The sequence below is a fragment of the Triticum aestivum genome, chromosome 7A, assembly GCF_018294505.1.
Source record: "Triticum aestivum cultivar Chinese Spring chromosome 7A, IWGSC CS RefSeq v2.1, whole genome shotgun sequence".
NCBI classification, from domain to species: domain Eukaryota; kingdom Viridiplantae; phylum Streptophyta; class Magnoliopsida; order Poales; family Poaceae; genus Triticum; species Triticum aestivum.
Genome location: NC_057812.1, coordinates 491,150,707 through 491,169,346, shown reverse-complemented (window position 1 = coordinate 491,169,346; position 18,640 = coordinate 491,150,707). Strand labels below are relative to the sequence as shown.

Here is an 18,640-nt window from a genome sequence, read left to right as displayed (position 1 = left end):
TTCTTCAAGCATCTCTTTTAGGATCACCAATCATGTACTCTAACTTCTTCTTCTCTTGCCCTTGGTGCCTTCCTTATGTTTGAAAAGATCACCAATACTCTAACTTCTTCTTCTCTTGCTTTAACACATTCCTCCCCAACACCAGATTGTCCCTCTCTTGCACCAGACTATCCCTCTCTTCCATGATATTGTCCCTCTCCTACTTCACAAGGTCCCTCTCTTTCTCTGTCTTGGCCCTCACAACTTGATGAATGTTTGTGAATGATTTTTCAGACATCTTCTTATCAAGATCTTCCTTCATGTTAGACAGAGCAAGTTGTGTGTTGCCTAGTTGGGCCAGAGCTTGCTCCTTCTCAGCCACCATTTGAGCAAAATCAACCTTAAAAAACCTCAAGTATTTTTCCATCTTTTCCTTCTCTCTCACAACCCTAAGATTTTCTTCAGCATTAACTACATTGTCCCTCAGCCTAAGCTTGTTCTCATCTTCATACATGCCCCAGATCCTAGCTAGGCTCATCTTCAAAGGGGCAGGCCAATCAGGGCCAACCCACTCTAGATAGCTGCATTTAGGTATCTTCTACAAATTTGCAACAAAGAAAAATATTCAGTACAATGAAAAAATGTGTTAAATTCTGGTTCAACCACACTACAAATGTTCAGTTTACATGAAGAAAAGACACTTTACTTGAGCAAAATTAGTCTAACTTCCACAAATTCAGATTTACAAAACTTTAAAATGCATAAATTTTGTTAACTGACAGAAGTATACAAACAACAAGATTCAGTTAACTGACAGAAGTATAAACAACAACATAAACACTGAATCAAACTGTCAACACCATAGTAATATATGCATTTGGCTGTCAGAACTGTCAAACTTAACTAAACACTAAATCAAATCGACCAAATTAGCTACTAACCTTCTGTTCACAAGCTAGGAATCTCCTCTCACTATCCACTGAATCAAATGCCACCAGCTTCTCACACACACATGCATGCTCACATCTACTCACTCCGTTCCAAATTACTCGTCGCATAAATGGATGTATCTAAAATTAAAATACATTTAGATAGATCCATACCTGTGACAAGTAATTCGGGACGGAGGGAGTAGAACTCAGATATGTGGCCAGGCCGCTCCATTCCAAGCACAAGATGGTGGTAGGTAGCTAAAACAAAAGTAAACCAGCTTCATTTGCTAACTACTAATGCACAACCAAAGAAACCCCAACCCTACCAGAGATAGAGATCTAACCTGCACTTCGCTGCTGACTGACTCAGCGTCGGACGGGCTGCCAGAATCGCTCCAGGAAACCATGGCCAGGAGCTGTGCAAATGCTAGTTCAAGGGTTCAAGGGCAAGGGATGGGGGAAGGGAGCTTGCTGCCGGCGTCGACAGAGGGGGAGGGAGAGGGAGAGGGAGAGGGAGAGGAAGGAGAAAGGGGAACAGGGGTGGGGGAACGGGAACAACAACAGTAGGTGTGTGTATTAAACCGTGAAGTAGTGCGGGTTGATTCAACGAAACGGCAGGGGCCTTTGTGCAAAAATGCAAGTGCTGACCGGTCCAAGCTCAGGACTGCCACTTGTCGATCTGTGATTCGCTCTGGACCAAATCATCACATAGGGGGTCAAGTCGTGGGAGCCATCAGTTACATTTTGCTAGTTTTGGACTAAATCATCACATCTTGTGCAAGTTCATGGACCGAGGGTGCTATTATACCTCAGTAATAATCATAAGAACAGTTTGCACTATTGGCCCACCCCTGATTTTTTTTTGAAACAGCTCCAAAAGGTAAACATTAAAATTTGTTTTTTCGTACACAGATGCACAGCTGATTTTTCATGAAAATTTGTACGTTTTCGAAATATGTTTTCCATAATTCGGAGCACGCTCCTGTGTGCAGAGTCCTACGCGTTGAGACCCTGCGCTTCATCATCGTCATCACCGTCGACCCCTTTGTCCGTCTCGGTTTCGAGGGAAACACGAGTTGCCAGATCTCCCGGTACGGACTGGAGCTCCCTCTCCCATGGCTCTCTTAGCCTGACCCGACCACGACCGAGAACCGCACTAACCTCGCGCGCTCTACCTCTGTCTCTCTTTGCTTCTTGCAACCAGGATCCGCCCCTTCCCCGACCCGAATCGCGCGGAGATGGACGCCGGCGGCGCCGACCTGAGGAGCAGCATCAAGAAGTGGAAGATCATCTACCCGGTGTACCTCAACTCCAAGAAGACGGTGGCCGAGGGCCGCCGCATCGCCGCCGCCAAGGCCTGCCCCGACCCCACCTGCATCGAGATCGCCGACAGCTGCGCCTACCTCAAGATCCCTCGCGCCATTGAGGTACCCATATCGTTTCCCCCCTTTCTTTTCGTTGAAATTTTGCAGTCCGGGATTCCCCATGTTCTTCCTTAGATTCATATATATATACGGGCGTTGATGTTTGGACTGCTTATGGTATTATATGCAGTTGGATAAGGCATACCCGCGGGATTTCTTCCAGGTGGGGAGGGTGAGGGTGCAGCTCACCAATGATGACGGCTCCCCAGTCAACCCTGCAATCACAACAAGTAAGCGCTAAAACTGCTTATTGATCCTGGAACACCCCTTGTCTTTCATCTCTAAGCATTGTTTGATAAAGTGGAAGCTATGCAATGTAAAAAAAAAAAGGTCAAGGCCATCTAATTCTATACACGCTCATACCATTTGCAAGCTATCCCAATTCCTGTTAGTGCAGCTAGTAGAGCTTTCAGGAATAGATTTCTGCTATGTCAATGTTTCCTTCGCTTTTATGAAGTAAGGTCGGTCCTCTTTAAGTCCTAAAGATGTTACTATCACGAGCTATTGTTAAAATACACACTGTTAATTCCCTGGAAGGAACTTAATTTTGGCTCCATGCAACTCTTGTTGTACTGTTTTCAAGGTTTTGTGAAATCAGTATTCCCCTGGTATGTTAAGATGTTGATTCTCCACATTTTAATGCACATCAAAGATGCATGGTAGAAGAACTGTTGTTCATTTTCTACGGGACTCTCTCTTCATTTAACCAATGCAATGTTGTGGATACGAGATTACAATCTTAATCATCATAAGTTGCAAAGATTTGTTTCTTCGAGATGAGTGCTTTGGAATATAGTCGCTCCTAAGTTAATGGCAAGGAAGTCTCTTCTAAAATGAGCAGAAGATAATCTCCACAGTCCACACTAGTATGCTATAACTATGGGCCATCTTAATTAAGTATATATTCCTACCTGATTTCTCATATTGATACTATCATCTTGAATTGCTTACACATGGTTTTTGATGATTTACCCTTTTTTTTGCGGGATAAGGTTTACCCTATTGACTATTATAGTCAGGTAGTGATGCTGTGAAGTGTGATCAAGTTGTGGATCTTCAGTAAATTTAGTAGTTCAGGACAATGCAATGAACAATGTAACATTCAACGAATTCAATGTCTAGTCTTTTAATATATTCGGCTTGGCTTGATTTTTTTTTTCTGCTCTTAGTTAGACAATTTTGCCCAAGTCAGATGTGTGTGGCTGATCCATCTCAGCATCCTGACGCATATTTCCATTTTAATGGATCAACAAATAACAACACATAAGTATTACCAACATTGATTATCAAGAGTTATCTTTCTAGGAGAACTGAAGTTGCAAATATGAGTGAATAAACTTACTCCCTCCTTCCATCTATATAGGGCCTAATACAATTTTCGAGGTTAACTTTGACCAAATGTTAGAGCAATAAAATATGACATGCAACTTACACAAAGCATACCGTCAAATTCGTATGTGAAAGAAGCTTTCGATGATATAATTTTCACATTATGCATGTCATGTACTATTAATCTTGTCAATAGTCAAAGGTTGTCTTAAAAAATGCATTAGGCCCTATATAGATGGAAGGAGGGAGTAGTAATCATATTACATGGCATACTAGGTGGCATAGGAATAAATAAGAAATTATGCTGAAATGAAATAAATGACGGTAACACATTTTAACATAATAACGGTTAAACAAACTTACTATCCCATATTGCGCTGTGAAGTCACATTCAAGAGTTTTTCATACTAAGCATTCGACATTCTCCAAATCTGTTTAGTTTTAGTATGTCTGTGACAAGGATCTGCAAACTTGGAAACAACCATGAGAATATTCACACAAAAAAATGTTTCCACCCAGCTCTCGGGACTCGTAGAGTTATGGTGCACAGACATAAAAAATAAGCAAAGGCTGCGGCTTGGCTTGTTTTGACGAGTACATGAATTCTCGTGAAGCCTTGTCCAACATAGCATGACTAACTAAAAAGGGTAAGTTTGGAGATTAAAAAGAAAGGGCAAGGTTGAGATAAACTACATGGACCACTTTATTTTGATATGCTTCCCTGGACGTTAGTCGGTAAAACAGTAAAATGTTTTTTTACTGTTTTCCTTATGCAAATGGAATTTCTGCTTACACAAGCAGAAACTTTTCTGGTAAATGAGTTTTGGAGCATAGCGAATAAAGGAACCCATAGATAGGAGATATAAGACCATGCTTGCAAAGGATTAGGAGATCTGCTATAGTCGTCGTGGACCTTAAACCGTTATGTTTGCAATGAAGTATTCCCTGTTTGTGCTATCAGGAAATAAAGTATTGTTGACACGGATTTCTTTTGTCCAATTTTTTTTGTAGATAGATACTTTAGGAGATCCCTTGGGTGCTGCATGTGTTTGTCATGATTGTTCCATTTCCAGTTTGTAGTATGGTTATTTTAGCCGATTTACTAGTCCTTCGTACTATGTGATTGTAGCTTAGATGCAACAGTATGGACAACATGGCTGGTAACTCATGGTCCTAGCTCAGATTACAAGGGAAATTCTCTCACTTGCCATGGCCTAATGATGCTTGTGTCGTGTTGTCAGTATATGAATATCACCGAGAGGATGGCTGGACTGATATGATAATGACATTCTTTGATTAATTCCTGCTTAATTGCAAATGAAACGTGGCAATCAAGAGATGGGATGACTCTTAACAATATAAACTAATATTATCATATGCCTAACAAATACACCTACAATAATAGCATCCTTATCCTTATTCAGCTGAGCGATGCCTGGAATTGGGCTGGCTGCCATTGAGGCCTCCTTGCGCACCTCCCATTGTCAACTACAGGGCACATAAATACTTCTCACTTTGGATGTTGTGTGGCATCAAAGCGCCAGGGATTTAAGTTTGTTACCCTATGTGGATCATGTATTTCCTGGGCTTTGCTTGGTAGTGTCGTCAAATCCTGTGCATTGTGCTTTTATTTAGCCCATCTTGGTATGGACAAGAATGCATCAAAAGAATGTACTTATCTTCGGTTATCCTTGATGCTGTATAATACAGCTAGTTTGATTTTACCATCTCTATGTAATGTGGGACCATGCCTATGCATCTGTGTTGAATCGAGTTCTGTTAGCCAGCAGCTCAGCACCATGTTAGTGATATTTCTTATCTGAAAATTGTATTCGCTGTTAAGTAGAGCTGATGCATGATAGTGGAATCTTTAGTTTCTTTCCTCCAAATTCAATTTTTTTTCACTGTTGGCGAGAACTTCCATCACATATACTCCCTCCGTTCACTATTATAAGATGCTCCAACCTTTTTTCTGAATCGGATGTATATAGATGCGTTTTAGTGTGTTTGTTCACTCATTTCAATCCGTATGTAGTCCATATTGAAATATCCAAAACATCTTATAATAGTGAACGGAGGGAGTAGCTCTTAAGGCGGTCAAAATTGTCTAATAGGATAAACATGACTGTATTCACCTGGATGTTGCCTCTAGTATAATGTTGCCTTATATAGTTTTGTAGATTCTCTGCAACCGTTAAGCTTTTCCTGTTGCCCCTCACAATTGTGTGTGCATGTAAGTTAGTTGTTAATAGAGCCTTTATCTGTTGATTTGTAGTGTCTAAGGCCATCCACCCATATCATTTGGAGACGTATTTTTGCTATTTTTTTAGAGGATTCAGGGGGTAATTACAATGTTGCTTAATGTTATTTTTATGTTTTCTTTTTAATTTGCTCAACACATTTTGTTCCCTTTTGGGGGGAATAAAGACGACTTGCAGTTGTAATTCCTAGTTACTTTGAACATGGATATTTCCCATGATATGCATGTCTGTCAATCTTGTATTTACTCAACGCATTATGTTCTCGGGTTACTTTGATATGTCTGGCAATCTTGAGATATTTATAGCGCGAAAGGATATTTCCCATGATATGCGTGTCTTTGAACATGCTTTTGTCTGTCCTACTGACACCAGGTCTTTGCATTGCAGAGAAGCAGCTAATGATCCAAATAGCAGAGCTGGTCCCCAAGCATCATGGGAGGACTAAGAAGCAGGAACCAGTGGCAGGTCCATCAGTTACAACTACTAACAAGAAAAATAAGAAGAAGAAGTAGCATTCTGTGTTGTTTTTCTGTTCATAGAAAGTTTTCTAGAAAATTCGTCAGAGGGAGTTCTTGGCTGTCTGTCTGCTATGAGGCCTGAAAAACTGTGAATTTTCTGAATTTCTTATTTTATATGGTGACTTCTGCAACCGTTTTTCTTGTGGCCTTGAAAGACTAAAAGTGGGAACTACCTACTGTTGTTTGCAGCATTGAGAGAGTGAGTTTGCAGATGATTTCAGTTTGGTACTTGCAAATCCAATGGAAAATATACTTTGTTAGAAACTAGTACGAATGGATGGAGTTCCACCTGAAAAGATATGTGTGGCCTGGCCCTATATATAATTTAAGGCCGCGTTTGGTATGGATGTAATGTAATAATTTAATACATGTGTATTTAACTTACCGGTGTAACTTACCGGCCAGAGCTATTTCCAGCCAGAAACCAAAATGACGGGTGGACGTCCGTATTTTTTATAAGTGTATGTAGAAGGAAAGCGATAATGCAAACAAGGCGGTGTGTCGCTGGAAGCAAGTGGAAATGCAATTGTTCCAATTTTTTTCTCGTGAATGTTTGGTTTGCAGAATGCCACTGAAGAAAATGTTATCTCCTGAATCTTTTTTTTTCTTTCTTCTAAGTGTATACCTTAAGTTTTGGTTGTCTTCGTGGCATGCTATCACACGTGTGGGTGTGGCGTTCACTAGTACCCCCTCCGATCCATACTCTTTATTGCTCAAACGGATGTATCCGACTATTTTAGAGCTAGATACATCTATTTGAGCGACAAATAATATGGGTCGGAGGGAGTAGTAAAATTGTCTCCAGGCCTCCCATAATCAATGGGTTTTTTTCTTTCTAGACAGTAGAAAATTGCTTCTCCATGTCACTTTGGTGAAAGAACATAGCAAAAAGATTGCATCAACTGTGTAATCAGTTACAGATAAACTGGAACGTATAGCCATATTCAGCAACCAAACCAGTTCGATACAGCCTGCTGATGAACACTAAGTATGAGAAAACTACGACAAAGTGCCTGGTTTAAGTTTCTGAAAGTGTGGGGAGGACGACCCTCCTAGCATTTTTCTCCTCAACATACCCCTTCCTCTGTTCTTGTGCGCATGCCATGATCCTCTTCGACTTTTCGCTCTGAAACAACATATTGAAGGAAATGAGAAGACACAAAGTGTATCCAGACTTAGAACAAACTAAACAAAGAGAGCAATAAAAAACATCAATACAACTCACATGTGCTACCCTTTACCCGCGAGCGTGGAAGATCAATAGTCGATATCTGTCTCCAAGTTGTAGGGTTCTCTTGTGTACATCACGTACCATTTTCTTTTGTTGTCTTCCTCCCGCGCATACCCCTTGACACGCCCGACATGGCTGAATTTTGCCCACTCAGGGCCCGGTTGTCCCGCAGCTATGGATCTGAGCAGTGCTATGCTGCAATCCAGATTCAATTGCCTTGGGTTTACGCCTCGCATGTATTCCGGGAGTGCTTCCATGCCGTAGTCCTCTAGAAAGAGGCTTTGGAGTAATGGCACACCCTCCAGTACCTTCATCTTTGGGCACATGATGATGGTGAGCTTCTGCAATACGGGGAGATCGGTGATCCTCTCCAGGTCAGGGTTTTGGGACACTTCAAGATCGACGATAGAAGCAAAGTTCTCAAGTGAAGTGAGGTGTTGGATGCTTTCTAGAGATAGTTTTCTCAAAGCCCTTGCATGGTAGGAAAGACCCGGAGGAAGGCACCTCAGTTTGCAATGCTTGAGCTGAACCTCCTCCAAAACGGGCATGGCTTTCACTTCTTCTTCCCACTCCCATACCTCCCATTGCACCATTTCTTTTAAGTCCAGCTTGTTCAATCTGGGAAATGAAACCATTGTCTTGGAAGGAGGATGACTACAATGATGGTAGAGTTGCATGAATTCAGGACCAACATGCTTGATTGCTGGAGCATGGCAGATATGAATGAATTGCAAGTATGGGAGCTCACATAAACCATCAGGCAGTTGGGTGCAGCAAGTCAGGTCATCAATCCAGAGAGTATTTAAGCTCTTCAGGGCCGTTGCAGATGTGGACGTCATCCACCTTGGTAGCCGTCGGCCAAAATATCCTCCAATTTCCAGGCGTTCTAAGCAATGTGGAGGGCACAACTCATCAAACAACCCTATGATTTTTCTTTGCTCTTCCTCAGAGACGCCTGCTTCCTCTTCCACCAACCCATCGTCTCCCGTCCTACTACTGCAGCGTAAGATCAGCTTGGTAAGATGCACTTTCTCACACAACCTTGCCTTTTCAGCAGATGAGGCATCATATACATTCTCCAAACTGTTCAAACCAAGCTTCCTTAGCTCACAAAGAGGGCCCAACTCTTCCAAACTACACCACTCGTCATCCACGTGGCCTGGAAACCCGAAAAGTATCCTCATATTTGATAGCGCACCAAACCCCCGAGGTATGGTGGCATCTTTACTAGTTTCATTCATGTTAAGATACCTCAGGTGTCCTAGTTTCACAATGCCACTAGGAAGCTTCTTCAATTTTCTACAGCTCCTAAGGTCAAGGAGCTGCAAAAATTTCATCTCGCCAATGTTATCTGGCAGCCTAAATATGTCAGAGTCTCGTACAGACAAATACCTCAAGTGCTTGAGTTGATATATATGATCAACCAATGCAGCAATGTTTGCGGACTGAATGTGCAAATTACGTAGACTTGAAAAATAAATCAATGTTTCATTGGGCTTGATCTCGAATTGGCCAGCTGATATTAGTGTCCTTACATGTTTCTGTTCTTGTAACATGCTCCACTTCAGTTTATCTGATTCAGATCCTCCGGTTTCTATAGATAAGCGAATAAACTTTTGGGAACCAAGTTTACTAATTGTGGAAGTCTCGCGAATATGAGCTACTAATGCTTCATCTTGTGACATGCATTGACCAAATGAGCGAACAACATCGTGCATGATGCAATGATATTGATTGATAGTCTTGTTGTACGGCTCTATGAGGTTTCGCAAGATCAACTCTTTATAGTACTGTCTCCCAAGTTCTTCTAGGTCATCTGATGAGCTTCCATGGACAAATCCTTCGCCGATCCACATCCCAACAATTGTATTGCTGCCAAAGACTATGTTTTTAGGGAGAAGGGAGTAGTGCAAAAAGCATTGCTTCAGGCAAGGAGATAGATCTTCATAGCTTATGTATACAACATAGTTAAGCTCTTCAGGCATTCCAACAACCGACCATGCAGAATCATTCAAGACCTTACCCCAGTCACTGTGATTTCTATCTTTCTGACGCAAGAGCCCTCCCATCACTTTGACTGCGAGCGGCAAGTCATCACATTTTGATACAATTTCCATTCCAGTATCCTTTAGTGCAGCAATATCGGACTCATCCATCTCACTTGCGGCTACCTGCAGCCAATTCAAGCCCAGATGACTCAATCATCAATATATAAGTAAGTTATAATTTTGTCAACTACTCCCTCCGTTCGGAATTACTTGTCTTGAAAATGGATGTATCTAAAACTAAAATACGTCTAGATACATCCATTTCTGTGACAAGTAATTCCGGACGGAGGGAGTAGCTACTAAGCTCACCAAGAGGAAAAATCAAATTAAAGCTGCCTCCATAATCCTTTACATTACTTAAACCAAGGGAGTGTTACCATGACCGATAGTCTATGTTTATTTATTTACAAAAGTAATGAAGCAATGGTTCCTTAAATTTCACTAAATGGAATAGTGAATTAAATAACTACTCCCTCTATCCAAAAATAAGTGTCGCTGATTTAGTACAAAATTAGTATAAGGTTGTACTAAATCAATGACTTTTTTGGGATGGAGATATTATTAAGGTTAAGAGTGCAAAGGCAAGAGACAAAAAAGATCTTCTAAAAGAAGGGTTACTAGTTAATTAGTATGGACCTGTTTCTTGAGCAAGGACCAAGCATCATCGGCATCTAATTTGTCGATGTGGTGGTAGGGAGGTATAGCTTTCATCCCTCGGGCGACTCTTTCATCTCTAGTGGTGACCAGGACTCGGCTACCTGGAGTGGCCCCATTAACAAGCGGTGTTTTGAGCACATCCTCCCATGCTATATTATTCCAAACATCATCCATCACTAGCAAGATCTTCTTCCCTGTCAAGGTATCCTTGAGGACTCGTTGAAGCGTGGCCTTTGCATTTCCAGCATGCGAATGGTCTCCCCCTGCTTCAATGATGGCTCTCTTCAGCAGCTCAGCTTCGTTGAGGTCTTGATTGATGCTGACACATATTGTCTTGTCGAACTCACTTTGGATAGCCTCGTCGTTGAAGACCTTCCGGGCGAGAGTGGTCTTGCCGATCCCGCCAACACCCACAATAGCGAAAACCATGACTTTGCCGTCTCCATGGCTCGTTCCCCCCTTGATTCCAGTCAACATGATCTCCACCAGCTTTCTCGTGTCCTGTTCGATCTTCTCCCCGACGACACCCGACCGGTCAAGCTCCCCTGACGTCTCGCGGCTGGGAAAGGCAACATGTGAGGCATGTACTTTGCCACCATGGTCATCGTAGGAGCCGAGGTTGATGAAGCTAAAGGCAGCACTCCGCTCCTTAATGTTGTCTAGTCTCTGGTTAAGCACCTTGATGCGGCTGCTGATATCATGGGTGAAGAGGGGACTGCGCAGGCAGGAGAATAATTGGTTGAAGCACCCCTTTTGTGATGCTAATGGACTTTGCTCCATGGCCTTGAGCTGGCAGAGATCAAGGATGTCGGTTGCTTCATACATGACACCCTTGAGCTCTGTCACCCATCCCTGGACACTATTGTCGGTGATGCGCCTTCTGTCAGCATCGGTCAAGAAGTTCCTGAGGTCCTGGAGCCGAACGCGCATCCTATTGATCTCACCGGAGACTCCGAGAAGCAAGCTCACCTCTTCTTTTCCTACCTCCATTAACATGTTTAGCACGTTGGATGCTAAGGCATTCAGGATCATGGCCATTCCTTCGGATCCTTTGCTGTAACAAAGAGAAACCAAGTATCATCACCAGCCTACCGCCATTATTAGCTTTAACCAAAGATTTGTCCATTTTGTCCATGGAAAAGGCTAGCACTTATTACTCACAAAAAGATGTGGTATACACATGAGAAACAACAAAATAGGGAAGCTAGATAACATTAGGAGACAGAGCTATGGATGAATCAAAACCGGCCAATCAAAATTTGAATAACATTAGGAGACAGAGCTATGTATGAATCAAAACCGGCCCATCAAAATTTGAACCATAACAAAGCTTGGGTTGAGAGATCAGAGACAGAGATCCAGAAATTACCTTCAAGATGGTTATGGTTGTTGGGCCTTCTCTGAAGCAACTTGTGGCGAAAGAAATGGAACAGGGTTCTGCATACGGAACCAAGAGAAAATTACCTAACTAGTTGAATTGAATCAGTCATTACCTAACCCACGAACCAGATGTTTGACTTTGTTCGGAGTTATACGTGTGCACGACATGTGAGCTCTTGATGGCAGTAGCCAATTATTCTCACGCCATTCCTTAATAAAAGGTACTAATTGTTTTTTTCGATAAAGGGTAAATTTTATTGACTCAAAATGAAGCATCAAGAGAATACAAACATAATGAGTACACACCCGGCCTTTGCATAGTTAGGATGCACACAGCCAACACTAACTCACACACACAAAACACGCCCACAAATAGCAAAGTCATGTAAGACCAAAGCTAAACATAGGCGATAAAAAAAATCCAAAGTAACAGACACGCGACCGACAAACTACAACAATGACCATATCTGCACCAATCATCTCATGACATCACACGGACGGGGTTCTTCAACAGCAATCACTGCTGATGCCTGGTAGACTGTCACACAACTCTTCTTTATATTGACTCGGTTGCGATGAGTTAAGAATATCAATCGCCTGTATTGGTTTCCGCTGATTTATTTATCATCATAGACGACTGTACATGTAACCAGCCTGCCACGACGACCCAGAGTAACAACTTATAGTGAGAGGATACCCTGGCTATGCACTCAAAAATGCACACCCTGACACCCGGTGTACGTAGTTGGCCACCTAATCTATCTTATGTGGAACATCTAGTGGAATCACCGTGTCTTTGCTGGGAGCAGACTTACCTATACACACGATATTTGCCTTGGATCATTTTGTAGTCGATTTTTCAGGGAAGAAATCCACATGCCAGTTTAACACCCCCCACAAGAAGAAGCTTTCTTTTGGTAAGGACAAGCAGATCCAGAAATCCACTGGCATGTGTAAATCACGTTCCTCTCTTCTAAATAAAAACACAATGCTCCTGCTCATTTCTCAACTAAATAAAAATACAATGCTCCTGCTCGTTTCTTGAGAAAAATAAATATATCTGGCCAACTTACATAATGTTTCTGTCCGACTATACCTACTTTAAATGTAGACACATTTCAAAGTTGGCTATAGCTGGGCAATTTTGAGATGATTTGACCACATATTTAAAAGAATTGCTGTAGGTCTATCAAGGATTATATACACAAATACAAAAGTAGTGATCATAGCTATATCTTTTTTTTTTGAAAAGGAGGAAGACCCCCGGCCTCTGCATCTGGATCATAGCGTATATCTACCGTCGTTGCTCTCGCTTCGTGCAACCTCCCCTCCCCCTCGCGTCGCCTCCCCTCGAGCGGCGCCAGGGGCCCCCGATCCCGAGCCGCCAGCACCTCCTCGCTTCTCCATCCCCAGCCGCCGCTGCCGCCGGCAAGGGCAGTGGCGGCGGGCCCTGCACCTTAGATCCAGGGCGGGCGGGCGCCGCGGCAGATCTGGTGAGGTGGAGGCGGCGTCTCACGTGGGAAGGCCGGGGCGACAGTCAGAGCGCCCCCTGCTGCGCGGCGGCGATGGGATCCTACATGGCCAGCGGTGTGGCGGCCGAGGGCGCATGGGTGGCTCCGATGGCTGCGGATCTGGCGTCCTGTCCAGATCCATCTCGGTACATCCTTGGCTGGCCAGTGGCGCGAGGAGGATCAGTGAGGGGCGGCTAGGGGCTCCCTGCCGGCGTGCCGACGGCGACCCTCATTGCCACGACGAGGCGCCGTTCGGTTCTAGCCAGCTCCGAGGTTGGGGGGACGCGACTTCCAATGACAATCGCGCCGACTTTGGTCATGACGGACGATGGCGGCGTCTATGACATCGTTCCCTTCTCGAGGCATCGTTTTTGCAGGTCGTGGCACCCCACTCGTGATACTCCGGGGGAAACCCTAGTTCTAGATCTACCAGATCGGACAATGATGGTACCTTTGACGTCGTTATCCCTCCCGAGGGCATCGTTTTGGAGCAAGTGCTAATTGGACGAGCACTAGTAGAAAACAGGGCTTTGGTTGGAGCCTGGCCAGCCCATTAGTCCCGGTTCAGTCAAGAACCGGGACCCATGAGGGGCATACGTCCCGGTTCGTGTGCCCAGGGGCCCGGCCGGGCCTCGGGAGGCATTTGTCCCGATTCATGTGGACCCATTTGTCCCGGTTCTAGGCACGAATCAGGACCAATGGGCCTCGCTCCTGGCCCATAGCCATTGGTCCCGGTTCGTGCCTAGAACTGGGACAGAAGGGGGGCCTTTAGTCCCGGTTCCAGCCACGAACCGGGACCAATGAGGTGGCTATATATACCCCTCGCCAGCGAGCAGAGCACTCCACATTGCTTTGTTTTTTCTAGCCGGCGAGGGAGAGCTTTGTGGTGCTCTAGCTCACCTCCTATGCACATGAGGTGTTCGATGAAATGCCCGAGCCACACTAGTTAAGCTTTCTCCTCTCGAAGCTCGACCTCCAAGCTCCATTTTACCCGAGATTTGTCTAGGTTTAGCGGTCCGTCATGTCCCCGCCGATCGGCCGTCCCTGTCTTCACCGCCGTCGATCGCCCGCGCTGATCTCGTCGCCGGCACCACCGTGGTGAGCCTCTTCTTCTTATCTTCTTCAAGAAAAATATTCGTACTCCCTCCTTCCATCTATACAGGGCCTAATGCGTTTTTCAAGACCGCTCTTGACTATTGACAAGATTAATAGTACATGACATGCATAATGTAAAAATTATATCATTGAAAGCTCCTTTCACATACGAATTTGACGGTGTGCTTTGTTTAAGTTGCATGTCATATATTATTGCTCTAACATTTGGTCAAAGCTAGTCTCGAAAAATTCATTAGGCCCTATATAGATGGAAGGAGAGAGTACTTTAGATAGATATTGGTCTAATTTTCTTACTTTTATTATTGCTTGTTATTATATAGTGCGATGGTTTTGGTATCCGCCCCCGTCGGCCCTCGTCCTGACTATGATTCGGATGTGGTATATATATATATATATTATCTTTTATAACTATTTGGTTCATTTATTGTTTATGAAAATTATGCCCATCAAGTTGACATAGATTTTATTTATCTAGGAGGTAGTTGAACCGGAAATTCCAGCCGACCCTATTGTCGAGAGGTTAAATTTAGTTGAAGAAGAAAACAATTATTTGAAGGAAAAATAAAAAAATTTGAGGAGGAGAAGATGATATTGGAGTTGCATGTTGCGGATGTCATCGATGATCATAAGATCAAGATGGATGCAATGCAGTTGAAGATTAGAAAGATTACAAAATATGCCCTTTATACCGAGGCTTGGTATCATTATGTCGTTGGAACAATTGTTACCTTGGTTGTGATTATGATCGCATTTGTTGTTGCATTGAAAGGTTTTACATAGTTTTAATGTATGGTTTAACTAGATGCTCTGGAGAGCTATATGTTGTTCAATGAGAACTATGTATGTACTTTGGTTTTAATGTGATGATGAACTTCTATTAATTTGGTCACTTATCTATCCATGTGAATCTGTAATGGTTTTTGACAGACATAATTATATATAATGCACGCAGATGAACCGGCAATGGTTGTACGGTGACAGACACACCTTCGAGTACATTAAGGGCCTGCATAATTTTCTCGAAGTGGCTGAGGCAAACAAGCAGAATGGTTTTATATGTTGTCTGTGCCCTAATTGTGGGAATACGAAGTCTTACTCTGACTGGAAAATCCTTCACACCCACCTGCTTTATAAGGGTTTCATGCCACACTATAATGTTTGGACGAAGCACGGAGAAATAGGGGTTATGATGGAAGACAACGAAGAAGAAGAGGACGATGACAACTATGTGCCCCCTGAATACGGTGATGCTGCAACTAGGGAAGCTGCTGAAGATCAAGAGGAACCAGATGATGTGCCCGATGATGATGATCTCCATCAGGTCATTGTTGATGCAAGGAGACAGTGCAAAAGTCAAAAGGAGAAGCTGAAGTTCGATCGCATGTTAGAGGATCACAAAAAGGGTTGTACCCCAATTGCGAAGATGGCAACACAAAGCTCGGTACCGTACTGGAATTGCTGCAGTGGAAGGCAGAGAATGCTGTATCTGACAAAGGATTTGAGAAGCTACTGAAAATATTGAAGAAGAAGCTTCCAAACGATAACGAATTGCCCGACAGTATGTACGCGGCAAAGAAGGTCGTATGCCCTCTAGGATTGGAGGTGCAGAAGATACATGCATGCCCTAATGACTGCATCCTCTACCGCGATGCGTACGAGGATTTGGATGCCCGGTATGTGGTGCATTGCGGTATAAAATCAGACGAGATGACCCTGGTGATGTTGACAGCGAGTCCCCCAGGAAGAGGGTTCCTGCGAAGGTGATGTGGTATGCTCCTATAATACCACGGTTGAAACGTCTGTTCAGAAACGTAGAGCATGCCAAGTTGATGTGATGGCACAGAGAGGACCGTAAGAAAGACGGGAAGTCGAGAGCACCCGCTGACGGGTCGCAGTGGAGAAAAATTGAGAGAAAGTACTGGGCTGAGTTTGCAGGTGACCCAAGGAACGTATGGTTTGGTTTAAGCGCGGATGGCATTAATCCTTTCGGGGAGCAGAGCAGCAATCACAGCACCTGGCCCGTGACTCTATGTATGTATAACCTTCCTCCTTGGATGTGCATGAAGCGGAAGTTCATTATGATGCCAGTTCTCATCCAAGGCCCTACCCGGCAACGACATTGATGTGTACCTAAGGCCATTAGTTGAAGAACTTTTACAACTGTGGAATGGAAACGGTGTACGTGTGTAGGATGAGCACAAACAGGAGGAATTTAACCTGCATGCGTTGCTGTTTGTAACCATCAATGATTGGCCCACTCTCAGTAACCTTTCAGGACCGACAAACAAGGGGTACCACGCATGCACACACTATTTAGCTGACACCAAAAGTATATACCTGGACAAATGCAGGAAGAATGTACCTGGGCCATCGTCGGTTTCTTCCGACCAACCATCAATGTCGAAAGAAAGGCAAGCATTTCAAAGGCGAGGCAGATCACTGGAAGAAGCCCGCCATGCATACCGGTTATCATGTACTTGCTATGGTCAATGATTTACACGTAATCTTTGGAAAGGGTCCCGGCGGACTATCTATTCCGAATCGCCGAGGGACGCGCACCCATGTGGAAGAAGAAATCTATATTTTGGGACCTACCCTACTGGAAAGAGCTAGAGGTCCGCTCTTCAATCGACGTGATGCACGTGATGAAGAACCTTTGCGTGAACCTGCTAGACTTCTTGGGTGTGTATGGGAAGACAAAAGATACACCGGAGGCACGGGAGGACCTGCAATGTTTGCATGAAAAAGACGGCATGCCTCCAAAGCAGTATGAAGGTCCTGCCAGCTACGCTCTTACCAAAGAAGAGAATGAAGGTCCCATCTGGCTTCTCATCAAATATAAAGGGAATAATAAAAATGCCAGAGAAAAAGTTCCAGAACCTAAAGTCTCATGACTGCCAAGTGATTATGACGCAACTGCTTCCGGTTGCATTGAGAGGGCTTCTACCGGAAAACGTCCGATTAGCCATTGTGAAGCTATGTGCATTCCTTAATGCAATCTCTCAGAAGATGATCGATCCAGAAATCATACCAAGGCTAAGGAGTGATGTGGCACAATGTCTTGTTAGTTTCGAGCTGGTGTTCCCACCATCCTTCTTCAATATCATGACGCACGTCCTAGTTCATCTAGTCGACGAGATTGTCATTCTGGGCCCCGTATTTCTACACAATATGTTCCCCTTTGAGAGGTTCATGGGAGTCCTAAAGAAATATGTCTGTAACCGCGCTAGGCCAGAAGGAAGCATCTCCATGGGCCATCAAACAGAGGATGTCATTGGGTTTTGTGTTGACTTCATTCCTGGCCTTAACAAGATAGGTCTCCCTAAATTGCGGTATGAGGGGAGACTGACTGGAAAAGGCACACTTGGAGGGGACTCAATAATATGCAGGGATGGGCATTCTTGGTCTCAAGCACACTACACAGTTCTACAGAACTCTACCTTGGTGACCCCATATGTCGATGAACACAAGAACAATCTGCGCTCCAAACACCCGGAGCAGTGTGACGACTAGATTACATGTGAACACATCAGGACTTTCAGCAGTTGGTTGGAAACACGTCTCAGATGTGACAACACCGTTTGTGATGAGTTGTACTCGTTGTCCAGGGACCATCTTCGACTGTATTGACTTACAAAGGATACGAGATAAATGGGAATACATTTTACACAATCGTCCAAGATCAAAAGAGCACCAACCAAAACAACGGTGTCCGCTTTGATGCAGCAACCAAGAGGGAAAAGGACACATATTATGGTTACATAGTGGACATATGGGAACTTGACTACGGACATGATTTTAAGGCCCCTTTGTTTAAGTGCAAATGGATCAATCTGTCAGGAGGTGGGGTACAGATAGACCCACAGTACGGAATGACAACAGTGGATCTAAACAATCTTGGGTACACTGACGAACCATTCATCCTAGACAATGATGTGGCGCAGGTTTCCTATGTGAAGGACATGTCTACCAAACCGAGAAAAAGAAAAGATAAGGAAGAGAATACATCATACGATGAGCCAAAGCGCCACATAGTTCTTTTAGGAAAAAGAGATATCGTGGGAGTGGAGGGCAAGACAGACATGTCTGAAGATTATGAAAAGTTTCATGAAGTTCCTTCCTTCAAACTCAAGGCTGACCCAAGCACCCTGTTAAACGATGAAGATTATCCATGGTTACGGCGTAATAAGCAAAGGATACAAGCGAATTAAAAGTGAAGACTTTCTCTCCACAACTATTATGATGATGCCTTTG

General features: G+C 43.8%; 2 protein-coding genes across 2 annotated transcripts; one reads left to right on the top strand and one right to left on the bottom strand.

Moving 5' to 3' along the window:
• The first annotated feature begins 1,836 nt into the window (after nucleotides 1-1,836).
• Nucleotides 1,837-6,634, top strand: LOC123147737 (signal recognition particle 19 kDa protein). Its single transcript, XM_044567038.1, has 4 exons — nucleotides 1,837-2,002; nucleotides 2,116-2,338; nucleotides 2,466-2,565; nucleotides 6,313-6,634. Exons 1-4 carry the CDS (start codon nucleotides 1,842-1,844, stop codon nucleotides 6,435-6,437), a joined length of 609 nt encoding a protein of 202 aa, XP_044422973.1. The 5' UTR covers nucleotides 1,837-1,841; the 3' UTR covers nucleotides 6,438-6,634.
• A 778-nt stretch (nucleotides 6,635-7,412) lies between these two features.
• Nucleotides 7,413-11,426, bottom strand: LOC123147736 (disease resistance RPP13-like protein 4). The gene is made up of 3 exons (XM_044567036.1): nucleotides 10,359-11,426; nucleotides 7,669-9,845; nucleotides 7,413-7,569 (listed from the first exon to the last, which is right to left on the bottom strand). The coding sequence occupies exons 1-2, from the start codon at nucleotides 11,415-11,417 to the stop codon at nucleotides 7,701-7,703; spliced, it is 3,204 nt and encodes a 1,067-aa protein (XP_044422971.1). The 5' UTR covers nucleotides 11,418-11,426; the 3' UTR covers nucleotides 7,413-7,569; nucleotides 7,669-7,700.
• Between the last annotated feature and the right edge of the window lie 7,214 nt (nucleotides 11,427-18,640).

What these genes read in the sequence shown, in the direction of transcription:
- LOC123147737 (XM_044567038.1), top strand. Translation starts at nt 1,842, where the DNA reads ATGAAAATTTGTACGTTTTCGAAATATGTTTTCCATAATTCGGAGCAC. An exon ending in ACGAGTTGCCAGATCTCCCG is followed by an intron (nt 2,003 to 2,115) that starts GTACGGACTGGA and finishes TCTTGCAACCAG; the next exon opens with GATCCGCCCCTTCCCCGACC. An exon ending in AGATCCCTCGCGCCATTGAG is followed by an intron (nt 2,339 to 2,465) that starts GTACCCATATCG and finishes TATTATATGCAG; the next exon opens with TTGGATAAGGCATACCCGCG.
- LOC123147736 (XM_044567036.1), bottom strand. Translation starts at nt 11,417, where the DNA reads ATGGCCATGATCCTGAATGCCTTAGCATCCAACGTGCTAAACATGTTA. An exon ending in GGTCCTTGCTCAAGAAACAG is followed by an intron (nt 9,846 to 10,358) that starts GTCCATACTAAT and finishes AATTGGCTGCAG; the next exon opens with GTAGCCGCAAGTGAGATGGA.